Source organism: Syngnathoides biaculeatus, chromosome 13 (assembly GCF_019802595.1).
Source record: "Syngnathoides biaculeatus isolate LvHL_M chromosome 13, ASM1980259v1, whole genome shotgun sequence".
Classification (NCBI taxonomy): domain Eukaryota; kingdom Metazoa; phylum Chordata; class Actinopteri; order Syngnathiformes; family Syngnathidae; genus Syngnathoides; species Syngnathoides biaculeatus.
In genome coordinates, this window is record NC_084652.1 from 9,786,169 (window position 1) to 9,813,909 (window position 27,741).

At 42.5% G+C, this 27,741-nt stretch overlaps 1 protein-coding gene across 1 annotated transcript in view; it reads left to right on the forward strand.

Moving 5' to 3' along the window:
- Window positions 1–1,537: 1,537 nt before the first annotated feature.
- The window catches only part of gpc1b (glypican 1b), a 90,618-nt gene continuing 64,414 nt past the window's right edge, over window positions 1,538–27,741 (forward strand). The window contains exon 1 of the mRNA XM_061838930.1: window positions 1,538–2,488. Coding sequence (XP_061694914.1) covers window positions 2,329–2,488 — 160 coding nt within the window. The 5' untranslated portion in view covers window positions 1,538–2,328. The remainder of the gene's footprint in view (window positions 2,489–27,741) is intronic.

Here is a 27,741-nt window from a genome sequence, read left to right on the forward strand (position 1 = left end):
GCGGCCGCCTGTACGTGCTTAGCGGAGTGAGAAAGAAGCTCAGTGCTGACCTGCATTGTAGCGATGGTGGGGGAGGGGGCCGATGGGGCACACCCACAGTTCACCTGGGACATCTGGGTGGCTCAAAATCAAGATGTCCCGACGCGTCCGACACATTCCTGCGCCGCGAGAGCCACGCTCACCCTCGGCGTGCTGGAAGATGGCAGATGTTGCTTTGGGATAGCAATGACATGTATTGGAGTCGCCAAACGTGCTACGTACAGTATTTTTGTTCAACCTCTGGAACATTAACCACAATTTTGATCTCATAACAAACATCATAACCTTTATTAACTGCATAGGCAGTGTTTAAAGTGCAACCAGACGCATGTCCATGTTTTCTACATTAAATATGTTTGAAAGGTCGTGTTGTGATATTGCATAAAACCCTTTTTCTTCTCTTTGGGTGTGATTAAAAACTAGTCCCATAGCTAAGTCAAAAACTTGACCTGTTTAAATTTTACCAGTGTAGTGCGCAGTTAGAAATCAAACTATGCCCACGACTAGAAAACAATATCTTGCCTGAAGCGTAATATTAGTCTTATTTTGACTGCAGTGGGTCTGTTGTCCGGCCCCCTCCGCACGTTGCGATGCAAGGCTGCCACGAACTGGACGGAAGCAACCACCCCTTCCCAGTTTGCCATCGGGTTAGAAAAGCAACCAGAGGTCCGGTGTGACGGCTTTAGAACCGTCAGCCGCATGCATTCCAGGACCAGGAGGAAGGTGTGTGTGTGTGTGTGTGTGGGGGGGGGTGATCATCCGGCTGTGGCCGCTGAAAGCTGAACCTCAGTGGCCACAGCAGGGTGTACGCCACAATCCCCTTGCCCAGATGAGTTTTCAAGTTTCGTGTCGCGGATAATGACTCTTTACACCTCCAATTAACGTCACGTTGAACTTCAACGTACGCCAAGGGTGTCAAACTCATTTATGTTGCAGGCCACATTGTAGTTAGGATTTCCTTCGAGAGGCCCGTTATGGTGAATCCTGAATCGGCTCATCATATTTACACGTGAAATTTATGAACCAGTTTTGGAATCAGAAATCAAGGGTAATGGCTTTTTTGACCATTGTTCACGTTTGGTGACATACAATATCTCAACATTTTCATTTATGACCGATGACAGTTTGAAATGTTGGGACATATTTTCACAAGGATCACCGATTTTGACACCGATGATTTGCCTTCATGGGCCACAGATAATCATGTGGCGGGTCGGCTCTGGCCCCCGGACCTTGAGTTTGACACCTGTGACGTACGCAAAGCGGTGCCCCCCCCTCCCAACGTTCTTCTGTGGCCTGTTTGAACATCTCTCCCTGCTGAGGAGGAACCATGAGAGGTCTTTGATTGACAGCTGACAGTTCCGGGGAGGCGGGATTTAGCGATACGCCCGAAGTGTCCAAAAGCTGAAACAATGTCTAAATTATTTACCATTTTGAAGTCTGATTTCACACAATTTACGATTATTCACAGGTATATCTTCTTTATCCTCTGCAAAAAATTTACTGCAGCGTAATGAGTCATAATAGTTGGAAAACATTTTTTTGTCTGCATGGCTGTATTATGCTGCCCCTGGTGGCCATATCGTGCAGACCATTAGAAGCCACAAGGAAATCTTAATCTTTAAAAAAATATATAAATATATAATATAAAGGCTCACATTATTATCTGTCTAATTTTCTTCAATGCTTCGTTTAATATGTAATTTGTTTCATAGCAGTCACCCAAAACGCGTGAGAGCATTCAATTCATCGCTCTGAGAGAAAAGCGCTAACCGTGCGCACCTCTGAGTTGCGATCAGACCCCCCCCCCCAAACGCCTCTTCCCTTCCTTCCCTTCGTTCCTTCGCTCCCTCCCTCGCTCCCTCCCTTGCTCGCAGAGTCCTTCCTTCCTTCCCAGCTCCCGGCTCGTCCAAATTGCCGGTACAGACGTGTTTGTCGTGCACGAGGCTGCATGCGCCAAAGCAAAAAAAAAAAAAAAAAAGAAAAAAAAAAAAGCAGGCGGCCCATCGTCAAGCTCCGCGCCGGACTATTTCTCACCTGAGTGACTTGTCTCTCTCTCCCTTTTCTCACCAAGACATCAGAAACAAAGTGGGGATACGATTTTATCGGTTATTATTTTTTTTCATTTTCCATTTGACCGCCCGAGCGTTTGCCGTCACTTCAGGCGAGGTTGGGGACATCTTGAACGCACAGCCAAACCGTCCTGCGTTATTATTATTTTTAAAATTGCTTCGGAATTTAACTCTTTTTTTTTTTCCCTGCACTTGACTGAGTTGACATTGTGCCGGGATGGATTCCTTCATCGTGGCGGCTCTGGTGCTGTGCTCGCTCACCGCCACAGCCTGCGGGGACAAAGGCTCCGGCAAAGCCAGGAGTTGTACGGATATAAGGCACTTTTATAGCGGCAAAGGATTCTCCCTGGACGGCGTTCCTCAATCCGAAATATCCGGTGAGTGCGAACACCTCCGATATTGAGTTTTGTCCCTGAACGCACCAAGTGCTCAGGAAAAGGATTTCAAAAAGTACACAAAAAAAAAACAGTACTTCACTTTGTTATAGCTTTAAGTCTGTTTTAAAAAAAATAATAGGGCACGCAATTATTCTATATTTTCATTCTGTCAGTCATGTCAGAAACACTTTTGTGAGACCTGCACCATAAACGCAAGTTATAATACTTATACTGTACCGCAAGTTATAATACTTATACTGTACATGCAATAATCGTACATACATTAAATTAATAGTAATCAGAACTCATTTGAATATCTATCTATCTATCTATCTATCTATCTATCTATCTATCTATCTATCTATCTATCTATCTATCTATCTATCTATCTATCTATCTATCTATCTATCTATCTATCTATCTATCTATCTATCTATCTATCTATCTATCTATCTATCTATCTATCTATCTATCTATCGTCATATACTCCCACAACATGTTGCATGCTGGTAGTATTTATTGTCTATTTTATTGCTGCACACCCATTTTCCATGCATTGGTGTGAAGTTGTAGTTCTGTTCAAACCATGCACATGATTTATTTTGTTTTTATTTTTGTTTTTCTTTTTTTTTGGGGGGGCTTCTGCCTGTCTTGTAATGAAACAAAGCACGGACACGTTGCAAGAGTCATTTTGCTCGTTTGATGGCTGGTCAGAAATGTTTGACACTTTGACACCGGCTTTGAAGGTACACCGTTTGTTTCATCGCGTGATTTACTGCAAATACACGCACAGAGAGTCGCGGTAGTCTGGCGGCTGGGAATTGTTGCTTATTATAAATGAGCAGCCGGCCACTTGAGTGTGAGCTGTGAGCGCACCGTGTTACTCATCAGTGTGTCATCCTTAGTCTAATGTGAGCCTCTCTGCAGCTCCGATGATTACACGTGTGCCTCTTCTGGAATTTCGCATGCATCGCACACGCACACATGCGCAGACTACATAGTTTGAGGTATGGCAGGTACAGTGGAGAACAAGCACTGACAAGAAAGACAGCAGAGTCTGACGGTGCATGCTTATGAGACTTTCCTATAAAACTGCATTCTGGACAGGGAGAGCTTGATGTTATCGCGTGCTGTCAGAGAAAGTGATACAGCAGGAAGCCCCCAAGGTACCCTATTGGGGTAATTACTGGAATAGTTTGACAGGGCTGAAAAATGTATAAGTGTGGCTACCACCACTGTGACAGAAGTAGTTGTAAATACTATATTTGAGGCAAAGATGACTTTAAATCAAAAGCTGCAAAATGTTTCAATAACGTTGGTATAGTTTACGTCACATATCTGATTACATTCCCCAACCAGAGGTGGTGGAATCAGGGGACATGTGGGGGACACCCCCGCCTCCCACCCACTCAGACACTTTTTGGCCTGTAGTTTATTTCGTGGTCCTTTGCTCTTTTTATCACCGTGTTTTCTCATTTTTATTTGTTGCACCTGGTGATGTCTATCTACTTGATGATATATTTGTCCTGTCAAGTCTTGCACAGACATTGTAGGTTCTTATGGCTTGCAGAAAAATGTTTGATGGGCAACTAGCAGCGAAACCGTGCTTGTGCCTGCCACAAACGCTTAGTTGGTGGGTTTACCTTGCAATGTAGTGTACATGGCCAAGAACAAATTTTTGTCCTCCAACCCACAGGCAGGGTTTTATGACATATAAAATACACATAGTACCCTTGCCCAGGACACTCATGATACAACCAGGAACAAACCTAAGCCAAGAAAAATGCAAGGTTTAGCTAATGTCCTTTTCCATTGTTGTTTGTTAGCTAGCTAGAAATGCCTACGCCCCGAAAATGCATCCTCTTCGGATAGTCCATTGGCAAGGATGCTTTAGAATGCTTCAGTGTCAACTGTAAGCATGTGAACGGAGGATTAAAAAACAAAATAAAGACAAACAAAGGCACGTGGGTGAGAGCTTCGAGGTGGCGTGGCAGCTTTAGAGCGCCTCGTTGTTGCTGCAAAGTGTAAAAGTGTAAAAATGACCCGATAAAGTAGTTACCGGAGTATTTAATTGGCTATATCTTTGCATTTCAACTCACTTGTAAGTCCAATTTTGATTCACAACTCAATGCAAGTAATCGAATCGAGTGATGACTCTTATCTTGAAAAACAAGTCGAGGTACCACAAAACTTTGGCTCATATTTGAGAAACATGTCAAATTGTTTGCCAGTTGCTGAGCTGGGAAAGTCACTGCTGGTCCACTTGCTTGACGTCCATGCAGGCTGTTTGGGTTCAGTTCCCGCTCAGTCATGGTTTGAGTGTGAATGCGTTTGGTTGCCTATCTCAGTGTCCCCTGTAATTGACCAGAGACCAGTCCAGGTTGGAGTCAACTTTTTGCACCAAGTCAGCTGGGATCAGTTCCATCTCCCCAAAATGAAGGCTTCTAGAAAAGTATTGGAAGAGGAATGAGGATAAGCCGCCAACTGAGCAAGTGAAGTAGTAAAAACTTCCTCTGTGAGCGCTCTGTGTGTGGTACCTTCAAATCTCAATATTGGACTTTTAGAATTTAAGAATTCCATTTTGACAATTGAAACAATTACAGAAGAGGTCAAAAAGTACTATAGTCTAGCCTTGCAATAACACGGACGTTAACTTTAGGAGTAGGAAGACTGCAGGGCTTGTGATTTATCTTGTCATGTCACCATACATCAAAAGGAGCAAAGGACCAAGTAGTAACCCGAGACTTAGAATTTTACGGCTGGACCGTAGTGAAATAATTAATGCTCAAGCTCTTCCTCTCTGCCTTTCTTCCCTCAAATGTCTGTAATCCATAATGCATTAAAGAAGCCCCTCTTTTCTTTAAATCAATGATACGGAGCACTTCTCAAGTCCAGGTTAGATAGCAAAAGTGGCACAGGCAAAGGAGAGAAGGCTTTGAGTATTTTCCTTCGTGTCTCCGTCTCCTAGCTGGAGGACATAAATAACCACTCTGGCGCTCTAGTCTGGCATATTAAACACCTCGGTAAAAACATGAAAGCTTCACTTTATGCCTCCCAATTATGAGCCACCTGAATACGGGGGCTGATCCCTGACATTTGGCCGAGGATGTTCCCCGCTGTGACGCCGGGGCTTGATCAGCCTGGTGTTTTGCCCAAGCTTCACTCAAGGTCACCTGGCGAGTGTGTGTCGCCCCACTTCATGACTGCGCCACACAAATAATGTCCCTTTGAAGCACAACGGGATACAATAAGGTGTCAAGAATACCAGAAAACAAGTCACTGAACCTGCACGACTTTAGAAAGGCTTGCGTGTAAAACTTGCCGGGTGCCTTCGGATATCTTAAAGGTTCAACAGAACAACCAGATTCCAGTCAGATCAATCAAAAGAACCTGCTCACTTTCTTTTGAATGATGACGAATGTGAGAAAAATTGAGTCATTTCCAAAGTTCTATTTAAAAGTGAAGACATAAACTAAAGTGGAGCCTTGACTTCTCTCTTCTATGTTTTGTGATTATGCTTGTAAGTCAAAAAATGTGTATTTGAAGTCATCTTTTGCCATTGAAGTAAAAGGTAATAACATTAATCCATTCCTGCTCCCAATAAGACATCAAGTCCCCGCCCTGAAAATTTCAGATTTTTTAAACAAGTACAGTACTGTACTTTATTTTAAAGATACACTAATAATAAACATAACTAAATAGAATGTAAAGTTCAGTTTCTGCATGGAGTTATTCAGTTTGAGGCTACTTCTAGTATCTGCCACCAGGGGGCAGTATAACACAGCTGTGGGTATATATATGAAAAAGATATACGGACTATAAAAATGAACAAAAATCGGGGCTGATAATGTATTTTTTTTTTCTAGATGGTCTTGGCTAACAATGATTGCTTATTTTACGTAACAGAGGTGACATCTTGCAGCGGTCTGTGCATCTGCTTCCTAGCCACAGCTCTTCGAAGTGGGTGGGGCCTTTGTCCCCAAAGCTTAGTTTCAGAGCAAGAAAGACATGACCACAAATTTTCAGATTCATTAAGGAAAAAGATGCACAGATTTTGGTTAAAGAGTATGGCCGTCGTCAGAGTTCAAGCAGCGACAGGTTAGCAAATGCAACCTATTTAGATTACGTAGCCTCAAATAGAAATCTAACTTTTGAATTGTTTTGTGACAAGCTAACTTGTGGCTCACCAGTTGAATTTCATGAGGCAATCAATAGTGTTGTTTGTGGAGGGTCGGAATCGAGGGCGAAGCAAACAACCATTGATCAGACTCGTTGTTGGCTTGAACTCAAAATTAAGTAACTCGACTCAGCCTCGGTTACAACATAATGCGATCGTGACTTTCCTAGAAAAGAGAGTTCCGATAGAGTTTCACACGTTACATTTAAAGTAATGTACTTTAATTTCGGGCCTCCAGAGCGCACTGGATTATAAAACTCACCCAGTACATTTGTCAAGGAAATACCATTTGTTACATACATAAGTCGCACATGTGTGAAAGCCCCAAGTGCCAACATTGAAACACGAAATATTTCTAAAGAAGACTGTACACAGAAAGAGTTTTCAAAGTTTTAATACCTTAGCTTAGCTTAACATAGCAACAACATGGTAGCACGAACAGGGCTGGTTAAAAAAAAAAAAACATACTGGTAAAAAAAAAAAAAATAGCCGCGGCAGCTACACAGTAGCAACACGGTAGCACAGCACTAACAGAGCCAGTTAAAAAAAAAACCTAAATCACTGAGACGCGGCAGAAACACGCTAGCATAGCGCTAAAATGGCCTGTTAAAAAAAAAACATACCGGTAAAAATCACTGAGACAGGGTAGCAACACGCCAGCACAGTGCTAATGCTAGTGTAGCGCTAACAAGGCCGGTTTAAAAAAAAACATACCAGTAAAAGTCACTTCCTCGGCACATACATTCCACTGGTCTCACACTTACCTTTTCCTCTCGAGTGGCCCCCTTGCGGCCGTTACAAAAAAACCACAGGGTTGCAAGGGTGTGAAAAAAGTCGCAGTTTATAGGCCGGAAATTACGGGAAGAATATATATATATATATATATATATATATATATATATATATATATATATATATATATATAATTGTGCACCAATACATTCTTTGAGGAGATTTGACGTACCCGCGGAGCAGAGCAAGAACCATTTGAATGAAATCATTACGCTGGAGCAAGGTTTAATGAAGTGAGGGAATAAATCTGTTATGCAGAAACAAAAGCCACGCTTGACTTAAAATGAATGAATGAACTTTCATTTCTCAGTAGAGCGTAATTAGTTTTGGACACGGCTTTCGTGTCATTGTTTTCCCAAAGAAAGGGAAAAAGAAGGATGATTGATTTTCCCTCTCCCTCCTTGTCCAAGCGGATCATTACTGTCAACGTCAACTCATCTTTTTGTCGGTGATTAATCTTCCTCAACTCGAATTTTCTTTGCTGTTGTGTCTTTTAAATGTGGGAAAAGAGTTGGAATCTTATTGCTTGGTTCAAAAAAAGGGGGGAAAAAAAGGCACGTTGCAGCAGACATGTGCAGACAGGGCTGGTAACATTTTGCTCCAGCGCGGGCATCCCCGTGCTGGGTTTTGTGTTGTTGTTGATTGCCGGTTGCCAGAGGCTGACAGTGTGCTGCTCTGTGCTCTGAAATGTCATCTGTAAGTGCTGTGCGAGATTGTTGCTCAGCACCCCTGCTCCGAGCCGCACACTGACTCCACTGTGAGAGAGAGAGAGAGAGAGAGAGAGAGAGAAGGACAGGCCGCTTGGCACGGTCACCCACGGCGACGCGCTTGTTTTGAACACAGCGGCCTCACCGATAGCACCCCAGAAATGTTTAATAAACACATCCCTGTGTGAAAATCTCTCTCATTCGTTTGACGGAGCGCGAAGATAAGACAATGACTGGCAGATCGCTTTTGTCAAAGTTATCACAGATTCAATCTTAAGGAAAGCGTTTGTAGTGAGCATCAAACACGCAGCACTCAGGCAATTGAAAAGTTTCTATTCAGCAACCTATGGCTCGCGAGCCATACTTGGCTCTTTTGGTGGATGCGTATGGCTCGCAAAAGCCTCATAACGGCATACTGTGCATAGCAGGGGTGCAGTCGATTGCGTGACGGCGTGAACATTTTGGCAGCACACATAACTTTCTCTCACTCTTCTTCCTAGTGTACCTTGCACCGCCCCCCCAACGCTCTTAAAGGGGTACACTCATAATTACAAATGTTACAGTCCTTGCCCATCAATGTGGTTTATAATGACCGCGTGCTTATGCGACAGGAAATTTTTTTTACATAAATACTTTATCGGCAAGCATTGTTGGCGAGCCCACATAAGTGGGGAGAAATGAAAAAATATTCAACCTGCAGACCAGCTGATTGTGAAAACTTGGAACGCACTTCCTGTCACAAACCCCACGCTGCGTTGTGTGAGTATTGCTATACTGACATTGTTTGGTTCTACCTATGCATATGAAAAGTCTTTCTCACATTTAAAAAAAACAAGACCAACTTATGTTCACGAATAACGGACGGAAGTCTCAAAGGCTGCATGGAGTTTAATTTAATGACGTATGAAACAGACGACAAAGCCATCAGCAAAGAAGTCGCATTCATGGTCAGAAGTACTTTTGTCATCATTGGTCACCAACATGATAATGTTATGTAAATGCATTTAGAGACTTATTGTACTCTTAAAGTGTTGGTCTTACATAAAATGCAAGAATACACTTGTACTTAGTTTTAAAAATATTGTCACCTTTCGAATTACATTTTAAAATATTATTTATGGTTCTCTCAGCTTAAAAGGTTCCTGACGCCTCATTTAACAGGTGCCTTGACTTATGTCTGCCAATCCCCTCACACACTTTGAAGACATTTTATTGGATTAAAATATACAAAAACTACAATTAAATATGTATGGAAGTAGTATTGTAGTGTCTGCGTGTGAGACTGGGTGTGAGCTGAGGGCGACAGCAGTTATGTGAGTGTCGTCAAAATGTTTTTACTTTGGACTGTTATCCCGCCATTCAGTAAAAGGCCCAAAACCGCATTGGCGACTGTCTCTCTGCTTTCTTAAACGCGAGAGCATTACAGTAAGTAAGAAAATATACTGGAAAATAAAAACCCATAAAAAATATCATTAGATTCCCACAAAATAGCAGGGATTACACAACACATGGATCAATGCATTCCACAAAATCAAATCTGTCGTATAGTGAGGACATGAAGAATAAATAATGAATAACCAACTGAGTTATAGTAATTGAACTACACACGTACTGAGTAATTGGCGTATTAACGTGGGCGGGTGTCGGCGACCAAGTTCACGACAAATGATTGAATCCTTGTCAGTTATGATTTCTGCGTCTGATAGGTTGATCTGACTTGGGCGTGGAGATTTTATAATAAAACAAAACAAACGCTGCCTCTGAGTACAGTAAATTATCTGACTGTGATTCAACCCCGTCACATCCTGAACTACAAGGTTAGACCTCAAAAAAACCAAATGCTTAAAAAAAGTTGAATGAAGATTCTGGGAGTGTGCTGTGGAAAAACATAGCAGTCGGTTGTTTTTTGCCCGAGATGACTACCCGCTCCAAAAGTTCCGTTAAGATTCAGAACTACATCTAGCAAAGTTGCAGTGCGATAGCGGATACAAAATCTTCAAAGACACCTGGCAACAGCATTTAAAACTGGCAATGCGCGTCCAGTTTTGCCCGAACACCAAACAAAACCTGTCGTGGGCTGTCTAAAGATGGGGAGACGCGGACAAAAAGAGACAAAAGCCCCCAATCTCACTTGAAGGCAGGAAGGTGTTATTATGTGTTTCAGCTTCTGAACACCCTTCAGCCCATCAGGCAGGGAGCAGCAACAAAGACACTTTTATATCGGTTTCCCCAATCTCAAGATGAATAAACAGCTAGTAGAAAGAAGCATGATTCAAACATGGTCAATCTGTTCGTTTCATTATGGATTCCGTGAACTGATAAGTTGTTTTTACCTCGTAGTGTCCAATAAAACCTCAAGTTGAATGGCACTCGGTATTGTAGGAATCCGCAAATGACCAAATCTTGCATGACTGAAATAGGTTTTGGGAATTTTTACATCATTCTGCTTAAATCGTGATGAAAACAATGGCAATTCAGTGGTGCTTCACAATAGATATTAAATAAAAGAACTTGAAACTCAAATACTTAAACCAGCAAAGCTTTATACAACAAGATAAGCCCAACAAACCTTGACTAGAAAAGACTGAAAATGCTAAACGGATTGCTATTCCAAGCGGACGCCCACAGTCCGTCCCATTCATAGATGGGCTTTTCCTTTTATCCACTGGTTAACTGAATCACGACACTGAATTCCACGGTTCCGCATTGTGAGCGGAACTCATTAGCAGACTTGCGGATAAGAGAGACAAAGCATAATTGGAGATTGTCAGCATAAACGCGGGTAGACGGCACGATCAACACTTGTTTGTATTGTAGTTGAAAGTCAATCTTGGCATCGCGTCTCTCGTCTCGGGTTGTCGGCGAGTGAGCGCGACGGCCTTGTCGGCGTGCGCGTGTGCACTTGGAAATTGCTCGCCGCGGTTCCTTGGTTTTTATCTTAATTGTCACACAAGTGTAAAAAGTTATCCGCTGGAAGACGTGGAAAAACAGCAGAACACCTCTAGCTTATCGTCCTCTTCTCGCCTGCGACTTTATAACAAGAGGAAAAGAAGCAAAAGGTTAATCCTTGCTTAACCGAACCCTAGTGAGTTACGCTGAAGCTTCAGATAAAGTGGAACTGTACCACCTTGGGCGCATAATGGTTAAAATTAATCTTCGTAACCAATTTTCACAAGCTTTTAAAGTAGGGAAAAACTTGATAAATTAAGTACAGTCTGCCTTCCAGATTTGGGATTCGCCTCCTTGTATGTTGTTTTTAGAAGTTCTCCTCCATTATCCGGTGGAAATTCACTCAGAGTATTACTTTAACACTATCCTGTGTGCATCTTGGTGCCATTGAACTTGGTTGAAGTGAGATGAGGAGTTTCATGTAGACAATAGCAGTGCTTCGACACCATCTTATGGCATATGTCGGCAATTATAAACTTTTTTATAAGTTACTGTAATAAATATTAAATCCATCCATCCATTCTCTGCTGCTTCTTCGGGTCGGGTCGCGGGGGTAGTAGCCTCAGCAGGGATACCCAGTCTTCCCTTTCCCCGACAACTTCTTCCAGCTCTTCCGGAGGGATCACGAGGCGTTCCCAGGCCAGCCGAGAGACAAAGTCTCTCCAGTGTGTCCTGGGTCGTCCCCGGGGTCTCTTTCCTCTTTCCTCACCAGGGAGGCGTCCGGGGTGCATCCGGATCAGATGCCCCAGCCACCTCATCTGGCTCCTTTCAATGCGGAGGAGCAGGGGCTCGACACTGAGCCCCTCCCGGATGACCGAGCCCGGACACCCTCGCGGAGGAAACTCATTTCGGCTGCTTTTGTCCGGGATCTTGTTCTTTTGGTCACGACCCACAGCTCATGCCCATAAGTGAGGGTAGGAACATAGATCAACTGGTAAATTGAGAGATTTCCCTTTCGACTTAGCTCCCTCTTTACCACAACGGTCCGCATTGTCATAAATATTAAATATACCTTGTAGATGCATTTTAACCGTTATAAGTTGACAAGATGCAAACGCTGAGAATTATGGAGAAAATTGTAAAGACATAGCATTAAACTGTAAACTATTTATTTGAGCATGGCCGAGTAGTGACGCACTTAGCTCCCTGGGACAAACTGTCCTGCCCCCACTATGTAGGAGCATTGGCACCTTCATTCGCATCAGCAGTTATCCAGCACAATTGCAGTATTCTGTCATCTTGGTACAGCAGTTATATGCCTACACCCCAAAAATGCAGCCTCTCTTCAGAAAGGCAGCTGCTGTGGGTGCTTTAGAGCGCCTCGTTGTCAGCCAAGAGTGTGTACACGTCGTATAGAGGGAGGGGGAAGAGCGAGGAGGGGGAACATTTTTTTATTCCAAGTCCAACTTCACACCCGGCGTGTTAACCAAGTTGACGTGGCCGCTTTAGAGTGGCTCATTGTCGGCCGTGAGTGTGCAAGCCTCATGCAGAAAAAGGCGGAGGGGGAGATGGGGGATGTGGACAGCGGCTTTGCATTGTCATGGCTGCTTTAGAAGGCCTCATTGTTACGACGTGGAAAAGCCTAGGGACAACCCGGCGGGAGGTTTTCCAACCCCCGGAGGATTTAAATGAATAGATTTTCACAGCTCAAAGACGTAATGTGAAGGTATAAGAAAGATGCTATAAGGAGTTTTCAACTTTTTCATTGGCTCCATATATGTTATGCCACCACCTGCAGGACTGGAGTGAATCTGCAATAATTATTCTCAAAACTGTTCAGTCACATGAGCTTGATTGCTTTTTGACCTTTGCAGAGGTCCGTGCTCTATGCTACTTGGTTCTGTCCTCATTATTATTGTAAAGCTCAAGCTTGAATCAAATTGAAGTGTCAACGTGACCAAGCAGTCAAGAAGTCGCAGCTTTTCCCATGTACCCTATAAATATAGAAACAAATCAAACACTTACTGTGACTCATTTGTGGAGAGCAAAACTGTTGATGCAAGGTCTGGCTGCATGATGGTTTTATACTAAAAATAAGCCCGCGATGGCTAAATCATAACCACGTACACTACAAGTCTCCGTCCTGTCATTCGGCTCCAAATGTCCGCCACATGTTTGCTGCTCATTTGGCCCGTTTCCACGCCACAGGAAATGTGCCGTGAAGGCGTCGTTTGGCGCGCCGACCCTCTTCTGCTCTTGTCCTCTGATCTGATGTCGAGGTTCAAACAGTTCACCGATCAAGGAAGTGCAGCATATCAAGTGATAAGGGAAAGCATCTGCCAGTTTTTTTTTCATGTTCTTTATTTCACTCTATGTCTAGCACTATTTTGAAGTGTGATAGTCTCCTCTCATTGAAACATAAGTTGAGAATTTTGGCCATACTCCTCAAAAATTATATTGAAAACAGTTATACTTTGGTCTGTTACACAACTTAAACTTCAAAATCGCTTCAGAGGGACGTGAACCTCCACCTCAATCCAGACCAGCCCGCTACTCGGCAACACTAGACTGTAATGTGGGCTTTGTTTTATGACCTTAGCGTCACATGAAGTTGTGTGGTTCTGCTTCCTGCTGCTCACGGACTCGGTGCTGACCCAACATCCACCGCCCACTGCTGTATTAACGCACAGTGTGACTTCTGCAGGCTGACACACCCCAAAGAAATACACAACGCCGCTGTTGCGGGGCGGACTTTCTGTTCTTCCTGTTCCCGGCACAAAGTTGGAATTTGTCACTATGACAACCGCAAAAGAAATTACACTGTTTGATGATTTGCTGCATCCCACTTTTTGATGAGCTTGAAAACCCGCCAAAAATGGTTTTATTTTCCATGATATTAAAGCAGAGTCAAACTTTAGTCCTTGGTGCAATGAATTATGAATACATCCATTTTCTACGTCCTCATTACAGGCCCAGATGGGCTGGAGTCTATCCCAGCTGACTTTAGGTGAGAGGGGAAGTCGATGGGGTATGTTACATTATCGTATTTTCTGCAGTGTAAGGCGCACTTAAAAGTGTTTAATTTTCTCAAAAGCCGACGGTGCGCTTTATAATCCGTTGCGCCTTATACATGGATCATTATTGAGCCTTTAGTGCAGCTTCATCTAATGAATGCATAACGTAACCCCAGCCTCTACTGTAGCGTCCATTCTCTGCGCCTTATAACGCGGTGCGGCTTATATATGAAAAAAGTTTTAAAATAAGCCAGTCATTGTAGGCGCGCCTTATAATGTGGTGGGCCTTATAGTGCGGAAAATATGGTACATGCTCTAATGAATGCATTATTGTTAAAATCATTATCTGTCAATTGCCATTTGTGCGATTTTCTAATATGTTGACATTTTTGGATTTATATTAGAATCGGAGTCAAATCAGAATCAGCTTTAATGGCCATGACAGACACGACAAATTACTTTGATGCAGGGTAACCTGATCTAGAGACGGAGACATTTTAGAAATTGGTCCATCTATTTGTATTTCACACTTGATGGGTGGGCAGACACTCCAAATGCGTTTATAAAAGTGCTTTAAAAGTACATTTTCCCCTTGAACGGATTTATAATAACAAAGAAACACTTCATTTCTCTTTCCGTTATTACCAACGGGGATAATGTTTTAGAATCTGAGGAAATCTCTTGTAACCTTTGAGCACACACTGTATTTCTGTCTGAGATGCTGTTATTTGATAGGAAATGTAATCAATAGATTGATATCTTCTGGTGTTTTATTGCGTGAGCCAGACATCAAAAGCCGGCAGCATGACGAGCACATTTCTCTGATTGCTTCCCCGATCAGACGCCACCTTTCTGATATCATCTATTCTTGTCTCTTTATATTCCACACTATCTCCTTGCTTCACAAACCTTCATACGTATCCCGAAGCTTGTCGCCACCAGAAGATATCAGCAAGGTGGCGTCCGATCGGTGAGCCAATCGGTGAAATGTGTTCGTCATCGGGCCGGCTTGTGATGTCTGGCTCACACAATGCAGATTTAATAAAGATGAGACGCGGCGCACGTCTCACCCTCAGTTGGTTTCGCTCGCACGTTTGTTGCCATTGAAGCATCACATTGACATGTACAATCTCACGGAGAGTGGAAGTAATCAGGTTTGTGTGTTTGTGTGTGACTACGTCCGTACGAGGCCGAAATGGCAGGTGGTTCAGGACTCGTGAATATGTTCTTTGTTTCCAGCTTGTACCCCTCCACCCACTTTCCCCCTCAGGTGCAAATATCAGCCTCCATAATCACTCCCAAACCAGCAGCATGGTTCCAGTTGCAATGCTCATTCCCGCACGGTGAGAACTCACCCTCACTGGTGACAGCTCCTTCGGGGCTTCCTGTCAGGAGCCACACGGGGTTGCCGCATCGAGTGCAGTTAAGTGCGGTCCAACAAGTCCACCACCGGTCCACAGTGACTTGACATGTTCCGAAGTGCGTCATCAAGACAGGTATATTACAACGGTGGAGCAAAATATAGAAATACAGTAGAGCGTTACTTTGACTTCAAGGGCGGCGCAAGGGGTTGGCCGAGGTGGCTACCTCACTTGCCTCCCCAAAGACCACCCGCCGTATAGTTAGCCTCCTTAACCCGGAGAAGCGCTAGAGAATGGATGGATGGAGGGATGGATGCATTTAATGTTTCTTACAGTTACTGAGCTTGACTAAAAAAGTTTATAATTGCCAACATGTGCCACAAGATGGTGCCGAAGCACTACTATTGTCTAACTGAAACTCCTCAGCTCACTTTAACCTAGTTCAATGGCACCAAGATGCCACAGGATAGTGTTAAAGTAACTATACGGCGGGTGGTCTTCGGGGTGGCAAGTGAGGTAGCCACCTCGGCCACCCCCTTTGCTCCACCCATGAAGTCAAAGTAACACTGTACTGTTTTTATTTGTTTGGCACTCTTCAAGTGGAAAATTGTAACAGTTATATGTAGAGGGAAATTATCTGTTTTATTAAATATAAAAGCTTGTTTTTAATGAAAGATGACATGTTTAGTCATTCATCATCATTCACCATCTTTTTTGAGAAATACATCAAAAGCGCATAAGGAATATGTCTCCGGGAGTTGGAGACGCTCAACAGACAGTAAATTGACGGTGAATATGTTTTGACACAAAAAGACATAAAATCACAGTCACCAAGCAATAAAAGGTTACCAGCCTTGAGGTAATTCCATTCCATTTTCCAATCCTGGTACATATTTTTTGACAATTGTGAATGATGTTGCTGAGTCCTCGAGCAATTTAAAGTAATTCGAAACGACAAAAAGAACAATAGTCCTGTGCAGTGACCGGTGTGCAAACAGCGCAAAAAGTTCATGAAATCTATGCAGTTTGATGCGACTAGTAGTGCGATAATCTGTGACAGTGTCAATTGTGCAAATGGTTCAGATACTGCTTAAGCACATGAGTGGCCAGTATTGGTCAACAGTATGGTAGAGCATTTGGCTAGCACGTCCTCAAAGTCCAGAGGCCCCCAGTTCGAATCCTGAGTGGAGTTGGCGTGTTTTCCCTGTCTGTGCCTGGGTTTTCTCTGTCAGGTTGGGTTACTTGAAGTCTCTAAATTTCCCATTGGTATGAATAGTTGTTGGTTATATGTTCGCTGTGATTGGTTGGTGATCACATCAGGCTGTATTATTCCTTTTGTCCAAAGTCAGCTGGGACGGCATCTAGTTCACCAGAGCCCAATATAAGGAGAAGCGCCAAACAAAACGGAGACATGGATGGATAAATTCTTGGCAGCATAGAGGAATAGTGGTTAGCATGTCGGCCTCATTTCCACCTAACTTTTTTCTTATCTGCTTGCTAAATGATAACTTTATCTTGTTTTTGCAGGCTATACGGGCGTCTTATTTTTTTCCCCTCATCTGTATCCTCTTCCTAGTATTTATTTTCAAGAGAAATTTTCTTGGACTCCCCAAAAAGGTTTAAGTTTTTCTTTTTGATGACTATTGTTTATGATTTTGCATCATATATTTCAAGCAAACTTTTAATAGCCCCTAAGGTTAAAGCAATATGTTTTGAGAGAAGAGTGTTTAGTAATTTAATTAATGTTTTATTTTCTTGATCTTTCTTTGGGAACACATTTCTTGTCTTAAAGTCTCCCAAACTTCCTCTGCTTTGTATTTCTGTTGAAAAGTGAGTTTCGTTTTATTGACTTCCTGGAACCCAAACAGACACTTATCCGTGTTTTAGTGCACTTTCGACGTAATCCTCGAGCTCAACGGTTCTCCATTGCGTTAGTTCTTCTCCTGACTAAAGCAATATTTTCCGTTTTTTTGGCAAATTGTCTTCCACTTTCCTTCAGCTGCCCATTCTCATGCCAGCTCACATCCGCTGTGCTGTCTTCAGCACATTTTTGTGTAATTAGATAGGAAGATCTGCTTTGATGCTGACATCATTTCTATGTGGCTCTGAAAAATCCCAGTCGTGGTTTACTTGTTGGGCTTGACCATCGGCGCTCTTTTGGACCTTCAACATAGATGACGGAAGAGTGGGCATGACCGGAGCGTTACTCAGGTCCTGGAAGACGAGTAACGCGTAGACAAGCTTATAATTACATGCAATTACTGTCAATGTCGTCCTGTTTTCTGGTAAAAGATGTGTTTTCATTACCTAAATGCCTTTTTCCAGCCCACTTTTGGCTCACTTACAGTATGTCTCGTGGTCTGCTGCCTTGCTGCCTCACTAGTTCCTGTCCCCGTTTTTTCCCCTTTCCCCCTATATTTTCATAAAATACCCATCCATCTATTTTCTTTAATGTTTTTCCTTATTAAGGTCACGCTGGGATGGAGTCCGTTCCAGGCTATTGCCAGTGATAGGTGGGGTACATCTCGGACTGGTCACCAGACAATTGAAGGGCATGTAAAAACGGACAACAGTTCACACACAATGGGATTTAATGTACTTAGAAAAATATTCATGTTCGACCAGCAAGAAACGTCTTCAATGCTGGTTATACCGTGTGCCCTTGCCCATTCGTGGTTCACCGTTTGCGCCCCCGAATATTCACGGATTTTCCACTCCAAGTTTCTTTTTTTTTTACCATATTTTCATGACCGTAGTTGTCTTAAATTGTCTTCTAAATAGACGAGGCGCCACATTAAATGTGGTGCACCTTATATGCAGACTGAATTCCATCCATCCATCCATTTTCTCTGCTGCTTATCCTCACGAGGGTTGCGGGGAGTGCTGGAGCCTATCCCAGCTGTCAACGGGCAGGAGGCGGGGTACACCCTGTACTGGTTGCCAGTCTATCCCAGAGTAGATGGAGACAAACAGTCTCACAATCACACCTAGGGGTAATTTAGAGTGTCCAGTTAATGTTGCATGTTTTTGGGATGTGGGAGGAAACAGGAGTGCCCGGAGGAAACCCACGCAGGCACGGGGGAGAACATGCAAACTCCACACAGGCAGGGCCTGGGATCGAACCCGGGACCTCAGAACTGTGAGGACAACACTTTACCAGAAGGGCCACCGTGCCGCCACACTGAATTCCAACATTTTTAAATGTTGTGTGACAACAAAGGAGCTCCTTAGTGCTGCAAATCATGCTAATTTTTTCGCAATAGCATTAAGCATATCCGATCCCAAGATACTTAAGCATGGTATACACACATATGATAATCTCAGGCTGAATTTGAGCATTCCCCCCCTCCCTTCTGAACAAAATATAGCAAAGGTCTTACTGTTGTGTAAGTCCCCCCCCCCCCACCGCCATGATCTGCTTGATCGGGTGTGAGTCGACCATCATAAAGTCATAAAATTCAAGATCCTGGAGCCACTGCCTCCCCACACCCCTCCCCACACACCCCTGCCACACACTATAATAGCAGTATGAGCACACGTTTTTTACACGTCATGAGTGGAAGTCACTCACGTTAAAAAAAACAAACAAACAAAAAACATTTAAGATATTAAATGTGTGCTACGCGCATTTACGGTAGCTAAGGTTGAAAGTCTGTCTAAATCAAAATACTCTAACTACTTGATATCAAGCTGAAGTGATATTCAAAGGTTTACAGCCACACAGTCAATTCTCTCATGTAGCTACTTTATTTTACAAGCTGAAGCTCGTGTAACAAGTGGTTCAATTCTTAATATGCACTCCCTACATCCCCCCCAGGGGTGATGGCAAGCGGCGAGCTAATGAACTTGAAATGACAGTGACTTATTTAGATCTCATCTTCTCCCACTCAGTCGGAACGGAGGACGTTGCCGCCACTCCGCTTGGTTTCATTTGTCTCGGCGTGCCCGCGTCGGCTTCTTTGCTATTTTCACATCTTCCTTCCCAGCGCCGTCTTCCTCGCTCATAAATATTTGACATCTTCCAAATGAACTCCCTCAACTTCACCTTAGCGCATGGCTGCTCCCCTCGTGCACTTTTTAATGTGTTTGCTTTGCCCGTTAGACTGTGTGGAGATTTAAATACAGACGCCAGCTTGTACTGCAGTGTGTTTTTTCCTGTCCTTTTTTCTTTTTTGATCAGGTCAGCCACTAATTTAAGGAGTCAAGTGAAAAAGTGAGTTAAGTGGTAAAACCCATTATTCAATAACTTTACATTACTGTACACTAGATGTGCGCCAACCTTTCACTTGATGACTTATTGCAGTGATTTTTGTCTGAGATATTATCTATTTTGTGCGAGCGTGAGTTTCCCTTGGCCAGCATGTGGTTTTAACTAAAAGCCTCGAGTGTAAATCTTTCATTGCTTTTGCTACCTTCCTGCCGTTTTAAAAAAAAAAATGGGGGGCGGGGGGTGGATGGAGCTAAGTTGGTAAAACTGCTACTTTAATTATGAGTCAGTTTGTGGTTGAAGTATTTTCTTTTGAAATAACTGAGTCCAAACTATATCTTTAAATGACAAATTAAAATTAGGAATCAGCCATAGTTTATAAAGTGTATCAAAAAATACAAATGAACAAATTGATTCAATTAAGTATTGTGCAGCACGAGAAGTACATTTTCTAAATACAGTATGTCCTTCGGGATATCTATCAGTGTGAAGCGCACAATTCTCTTAATGCAAACCAAAGCCACAAAATTAAACATTGTTAAATTAATACTTCCTTGAGTGTCAATAAAAGTAAAATATTGCTATTGGCAGTTCTAAATGTTTTTAAAGCGGAGGGAGGCCAGTTGCTTATGAGTTTTGCTATTCAATCTACATATCCAGAACAATGGTGCCTTGAGATATGAGCTGAATTTGTTCCATGGCCACAAATGTATCTCGAAATACTCATATCAAATCGTCTTTTCCCAAAGAAATACATGGAAATGCAATTCATCAGTTCCAGTCTCCTCTCCAGCAAACTTTTTTTTTTCATAAGCAAAATTGGACTCATGAGTATTTTACTGCATAAAAAACAAACATTTGCTTCCACATAAACTTAAAACAAGGAAAATGTGAGAAAAAAACAACGGTGCATCATGAATTATTGTTCCTTATCCTCCTTCTATGGAAACCAATGTGAATTGATGGTGGCTGGATGTTGTTATGATCTGGGTGTGACGTGCACTTATCTTAACTTTTTTTTGCTGGATCAGAAGAGAGAAAATTTTTCCAATCAATGCCTCGAATCTTGAAAAATTGAAAATCAAGTTCCTCGTATCTCAAGCCACTGCCATACACAACACTGCGTACTTTTAATAGCTTCTTGTTCAACATAAACCTAGTTGACACGACAACAAACTTTGACAAACAAGTTCTTGCTCATCGTCATTACAGTGATGGTATGATGCTGTTTGGGTGTTCTAAAGAAGAGATTTTCTGTGCTTTTTCCCCACCCAGCAGTCATTTTTTTTTTCTTAAAATCATTTAATGCTCTTAAAGTTAAAGACTTTTTTTTCGGGTTTTTTTACTCATGCTTATACCGCAGCTCTACATTTCAGCTTTAAGCTGCTTCCTACCTTTTAAGCTTTCTTCAGTTTCCTTGCCAGCCTCAACTCATCTCTGCTGGCTTTGTGTCCTTGATGAAACACAGCTGCTCATCCCTTTTTTGTTTTCATACAGTCGAGATAAATGAGCTGGCCGTCGAAGGATGGCAAGAAGTTGCGCTTACGCGTTGGACACTGTGCTAGTTCCAGTATCTCCGCAGATCTGTCCGTAGGCTCCAGCTTCTCATTTGGTACATAAATGTATGTTCATGTACGTGTCTGTGACAGTAAGCTCGTCACTTGGATTCTAATCACTCTCTGCTTAAAGCCCAAATTCAGTCAGTATCATTATAACTAACTACATAATTATGCCATGTGCTTTAGCAGGCCATCCATTTTCCACTGTGTTTATCCTTACAGTATTAGATTGTGGCTAACTGGAGCTATACCAGTTAACTACGGAGGCTTAGATTAATAAATCTCAGGCCACATACACGTAGAAAACTTGGCTAAGTTCTTCACTCAAATTAATCATATGGTCATTTTTGTCAAAGAACAATAATGACAACAACAACAATGATGTAAAATTAATACATATACTGTAATTTCCGGCCTACAGAGCGCTGCGGATTATAAGCCTCCCCCGGTACATGTGTAAAGGAAATAACATTTGGTACATACATACATAAGCCGCACCTGTGTAAAAGCCGCAAGTACCCACATTGAAACACGGTACACAAAGTTTTCAAAGTTTTAATACCTTAGCTTAGCTTAACATCCCACCAACACGGTAGAACAGCACTAACAGAGTCAGTTAAAAAAAAAAAAAATGGTCTTGAGCTTGCACGGACTCCACACTGTAATCTGTTGCAGTTTTACCATTTTACATTGCGATGCGGCAGTAACACAGCAGAAACACGCTAGCGGCGCTAACGGGGCCAGTTAAAAAAAAAACATACCGGTAAAAATCACTGAGACCCGGCAGTGACACAGCAGCAACACTCTAGCACAGCGCTAATGCTAGCACATTGCTAACAGGGCTGGTTAAAAAAAAAACATACTGGTAAAAGTCACTTCCTCGGCACATATATTCCACTGGTCTCACTCTTACCTTTTAGTCTCGAGTGCCCCCTTGCGGCCATTAGAAAAAATGCACAAATTAGCCGCATCACCGCTTAAGATGCAGGGTTGGAAGCTTGTGAAAAAAGTTGCGGTTTATAGGCCGGAAATTACGGTATATGCCTTGTGTGCATATGTGTGCCTTAAAGGGGCGTGGCCTACCAAGTGACCAAAAATTCTCAAGTTGGGACACTTCTACATTAAGGTCCCACTTGACGTGATTTGAGGTCAATGGGGTCAAAACAATATCTACAGTTGTGTCATCATGTGCAGAACTGTCTTGTTAATTTTAATGATTTATTTGAACTGTTCTTTTTCCACTGCTTATACACCATACATTTTTAAATAAGGCAATCAACAAGAACTCCTTTTAATTTATTTAAGAAGAGAAGCTAGGGTCTTTTTCAGCCACAATGTTCCCACGATCATCTTGGTGTGGCTGGGTTAACATCTCAGCAATTGCATTCTGTAGAGTATCTTACTATTACAGACGCTGACTGTATCGGTACTCCACTCTGTACTCTGCTACAGTTTTACAATTTTACATTGAAAGTCACCTTTACTTAGGATGCGACATTTATGATGCAATTGCATCAGATCTGACATTGCTCTTGGCCTAATGTTTACAACCACATATTTTACTGACCTCATGTTTATATGTGTGTGTGGCCCGTTGCACTACTGGAGAAATCCGACATACCGTGTCGCAGTAGATAGCAGATCGGCAGTAAGATCAAGCGCTAAAAAAAAGCAAGAACGATATTTGTCATATTGACACAGAAGGACTCTTGTATCTGGATCGGTATCTAGAGCGCCTCACCAAAATTTTAACAGGTTTTTGTTGCCCTCTGCACCACCCTCTACACAGTTTCATGGAAATTGCTCTATGTATCCGGGAGGATAAGAACTGAGGTCAGCCGCAAATTGCAAAAAGCCAAAATGAAATTGTTGTGAAAAAATTTTTAAATACTCAACACAGCTTACATTTTTTAAAATCTAAAACTTTTTAAAGCTTTAAAATTACAATAGTGCTGCACACAATAAATATCAAACATAAGATTAAAATACACATGAAACAATAAAAGAAGTTGAAAAACGTGCAGAATCTCGTGCCAAATTGAAAACGCAAAAATAACAAATGGCTTCTACAACGAATTTGAGAAATGGACGTGAGAAGGAGGCTTGTCAAATGTCCAGAGAGAGCTCGTTCCAAAGTGTGGGACCAACAAAAGAAAATGCTCTATTTCATTGGGGCTTCAGATTAGACTTCTATGTCTCCAGGAGCGGCTGGTCAGGCGACCCACGTGAGGATAAGAGGCTCAGAAAATGGATGAATGAGAAAATCTTGAAATGAATTTGAAAGTGCATAGCTAACCGGTGGAGGGAGGCCAGAATCAACGTTATCTGCACTCTTACATGTATTTTGAGCCAACTGAAGATATTTCAGGTAGGACTGGCTGACTCCAAAATAAGATGTTATAAAGCATGAATATGTTTCAAAGTGCAAGAAGTCCCTTATAATTACCTGTGGATGCCACAGGATGGCAGCAAAACCCAATTTTGTCTAACTGAAACCCTTCAATCCACTTCAACATACCACAATTTTTGCCTATAAACCGAGACTTTTTTCACACACGCGGTGATGCGGCCAATTTGTGTATTTTTTTCAAATGGCAGCAAAGGGGCACTCGAGCGAAAAGATAAGAATGAGACCGGTGGAATATATGTGTCAAGGAAGTGACTTTTACCGGTCCGCCCCTGGTAGTCCTGCGCTAGCATCTTACTGCCGTTGCCGGGTCTCAGTGAATTTTTACCAGTATGTTGTTTTTTTTTTTCGACCAGCCCTGTTCGCGTGGCACTAGCGTTAGCGTGGCGCTAGCATTAAACTCTCTGTGTACCTTCTGTCTTCGTAAATATCTCGTGTTTCAATGTGGGCACTTGCGGCTTTTACACAGCTGTGGCATATGTATGTACCAAATGGCATTTCCTTTACAAATGTACTGGGTGAGGCTTATAACCAGGTGAGCTCTGTAATCCGGGAATTACGGTAGTTCCTTGGCAACAAGATGCCACACGATGTCCGCACAGCATTACCTTTATTGCTTTACCTTAAGCATAAAAAAAATAGATTTTTTTTTTTCAGCCGATAACAGAAGATAGGTCAAAATAAATTAAACTGCGGATATGCTGAATTTAACATGTGAAATGATTGTTGTGAAAAAGCCAATTAAAACAACAAGGGCCCAAGACTTTTGCTCAGTACAGTATAAAGTGGTGACATATGAGTACTTACGTTTGGGCTAATGCACTCAAGTGCACTGAGAAACAAGACATGCCGATGTATGCATTTTGATTTGTATTTATAGTAGCACGCGCGTGTATTGTTATGATTTTCCCTCTATAGAATAGCATGGAATGAATTGCAAATGTAACCTCGGAGGGCACGTCCCACTCTGGCAGAAAACCTCTCGAGTTGCTCCGATGAAGCACATTCACCTCTCCTCCTGCAATCTCTCCCTGCATGCGGCTTTCACAATTGTTACCTTTTCACAAAAGCACTTTGCTGTCTCTCCTACGGCCAGGGACGCTTATTGCATTTGGCGGCTCGGCGGCTCTTCCCCAGCTAAATGACATGCCGCGGTCATTCCGAGTAGGCCCGCTTGTACCGAACTCTCCACATTTTTGCAAATAGTCCACATCCATCTTGAGAACACACTGGCTAATGCACAATTGCACCGCTATAAATACTCCACAGAACAAGCTCACACTTGTATTGTTATATGCGATTATTATTTTATTGCCATCTAATGCGAGAAGGGCTTTTGCGGTCCTCTGATGTCTATTACCAAACTGGAGCAGAGTGAGGGAGAATTTTTATCCACAGAATCTTGCACATGTAATTTAGTCCCATGTGTCTGACTCCAGTATTAGCAGCGTTTGTGAAGCAAATGACAAATGTGCGCTAACATCATCTCGGTGAATTGTGCATTGCAAATTGCCTTGTAAACAGACATTTTTGTCCGTGCGTATTAGAGATATACGGCAACAGCTCCGTCTGGTTGCGTGAAAACAGATGAGCACTGTAATTGAGCAATAAGCGGTGGCGTCTGCGCCGTATCGCATCGTTCATCACTTGCAGTTTGTGAATAGAGCCGCTAATTTTCTTCTAAATATGTACTTTCCCACCCGTTTTTGTCACTTCATGTTCGTTGCGCTGACTTGTTTTCGCACTGTTTGCGTTTCCGGTCGTGACATTGTTTGGCGGAGAGTGTCAAAGCTTATTCTGCCTTCACCTGGTAGCCTGTTTTTAACTGCTATAAACCGAAGAATATTGGCGCTACATTATTGGACTTTTGCAGCGCGTCCACGCTGAGACAATGACGAGAAGCTCCGCTCCAACATGGAGCCGCCCGACATTCGTTTCGGCGAAGAATGCATCCCGCAGGAGATACAAAACGGGATGACAGCAGGCGATAAAATAGAGTTAAATGAAGCGAGGAAAAAAACAAATCATCCAAAAATTATTGCATTCCAGGTCACGGTAATGCACGGTACCAAGTGGGCGTCAACTACCACACACGGTGAACTTTTTTTTTTTTTTTAATGACTCATTCTCACTTAGTTCAGCATTTTATCCTTGCCCTAGTTGAGTGAATCTGCTGACTACCTGCACGGTGGTCTCGCTCCACGGCCATTTATCAACGTTCAATATTAGCTATTGTTCCCATGGTTAGCTACGGCAAATATATATCTGCTGTCATCCAGTGACGCTCCGTGGGAATGCCAGACTGAAGCGCCACACACACTGCAGGAATTCTGGCGTGTGAACTGGCCCTGCAAACCAACATACTGTAGCAGCAGCGGGCTTGTCGTCCCTCAACTGCTTTCATATGCATGCAAAGTGAAATTATCTTTTTCGCTTGGCAGCGTAGCAATTTTTTTTTTCTTTGCAAGGGGGAGAATGGATGTTACACAAGGTCACTGCTGTGGGTTCGCGTGTCATTTTTATATTTTTTGAGTCCTTGGCAGAATAATAATGCGTGGGTTTTTTTTGTTTTGTTTTTAATTCTTATTGTACCTTAATGTGTTTCTGCAATCTGCTTTTGTGACACATCACGAAGGAGCTTTTCCGAGTAAAATCAGTCGTCGTAGTTCAATGAGCCTGTAGCACTTACAACGGCCTCGGTCAAACACCGCTACAATGGTTTAGGGTTGAAAACATTTTCCCGGGTAAACTGGCGAACATCCCTGCAGTGATTAGTGCAGTCAGCAAAGGGAAGGTAACATCCAGCCTCGAGACACGCGCCATAATAAGACTCCAAAACATGCTCTGTCTCCAAAGAAAAAGGCCTTTTGCTTCCACCCACTGCAATTGTTCCTTTTATTTATTTTTTTTGTTCATGGGCATTTTTCGAAGTAGTAATTCTCAAGAGGGGGAACATAGGCTGTAACTCCTGGCTGGCTCCTCTACCTCCTCCTCTGTTTTCCCCTCCTATTTCTAGCCCAAAGCAGACTTTGATGTTGCTCTCTGACGTGATGCTATTCTTCGGCAAAAGAAACACCCAAAGTCTGCTTTCTTCCCTTGGTGCCATCGTTATTTTTTTTTTTTAATGTCAGACCTTAAAACAAAAACCCATTCTTTTTTTTTTCAATCATTAAAAATGTTTAAATAAATACATTAAAAGAATGTTCTGTAGTGATTAAAATTAATTGTCGTCTACAGTGGTACCTTGTTTTTGTATTGAGCAAATACTTTTGTCCTCTTTAGCGGCGGGCTTAATGGCTCTAGCTCAACTTTCCACCACTGACATCATGTTGTACCGTTTGAGACAGCAAACTACTTAAGTCTGACTTGACAGTGTGGCCGGTGTAAGCTGCTAACATTACCAGTGGCCCTAAAATAACCCGTCTCATAGCTTATGTTGTGCTATTTGTGAATAGCTAATGTTAGCACTGGCATTCATATGTGCTATCTCATTGCTAATGCTGTTCGAGCCTGTCAATCTGTGGCTAGTGCAAGCAGCTAATGTTAGCGGTGGCACAGTTTCATAGCAAAATGGCAGTCTGGCCAGTTAATCAACAGTTACTGAAAGCTGCTAGCATAAAAAGTAAAAGAAATAGAGTAGAAATAGTTCTGAAATGCACACACCTAATGACACACAAACCTATCTGCTTATGTCTAGTACAAGCAATGTTACCTAATGTTGAAGTTACTCTGAAAAAAGATTTTCCAACTAGTCAATTTGTTACTAGCCGATGATGGCATCCAAATACTCCATTTTTCCATCTTCTTTTCTTGCATTTTCTACATCTCTTAGACAAGTCTAAACTCGTAAATAAATGTTAATATTTCAGCAGTAGCGCCATAAACTGGGCTGAGGTCATATGCTAACCTTCCAGATAAACAATGAATAATTCCAAAAACAACCTCCCCGACGATTATAAACAGGAAAGTAAGCCGTTATCATGGGCCATATTTTTCCCGGAGTCACAGGCCTGTTAGCACGAAAACACTGCACTTGTACTTCTGTGATCATCTGAACACAGAAAACATTGTGTAAGGCAGGCCAGTTTTTGCTCCTAAAAAGTATAATTCACGTATAGAATTATATCACGTCATACAGTA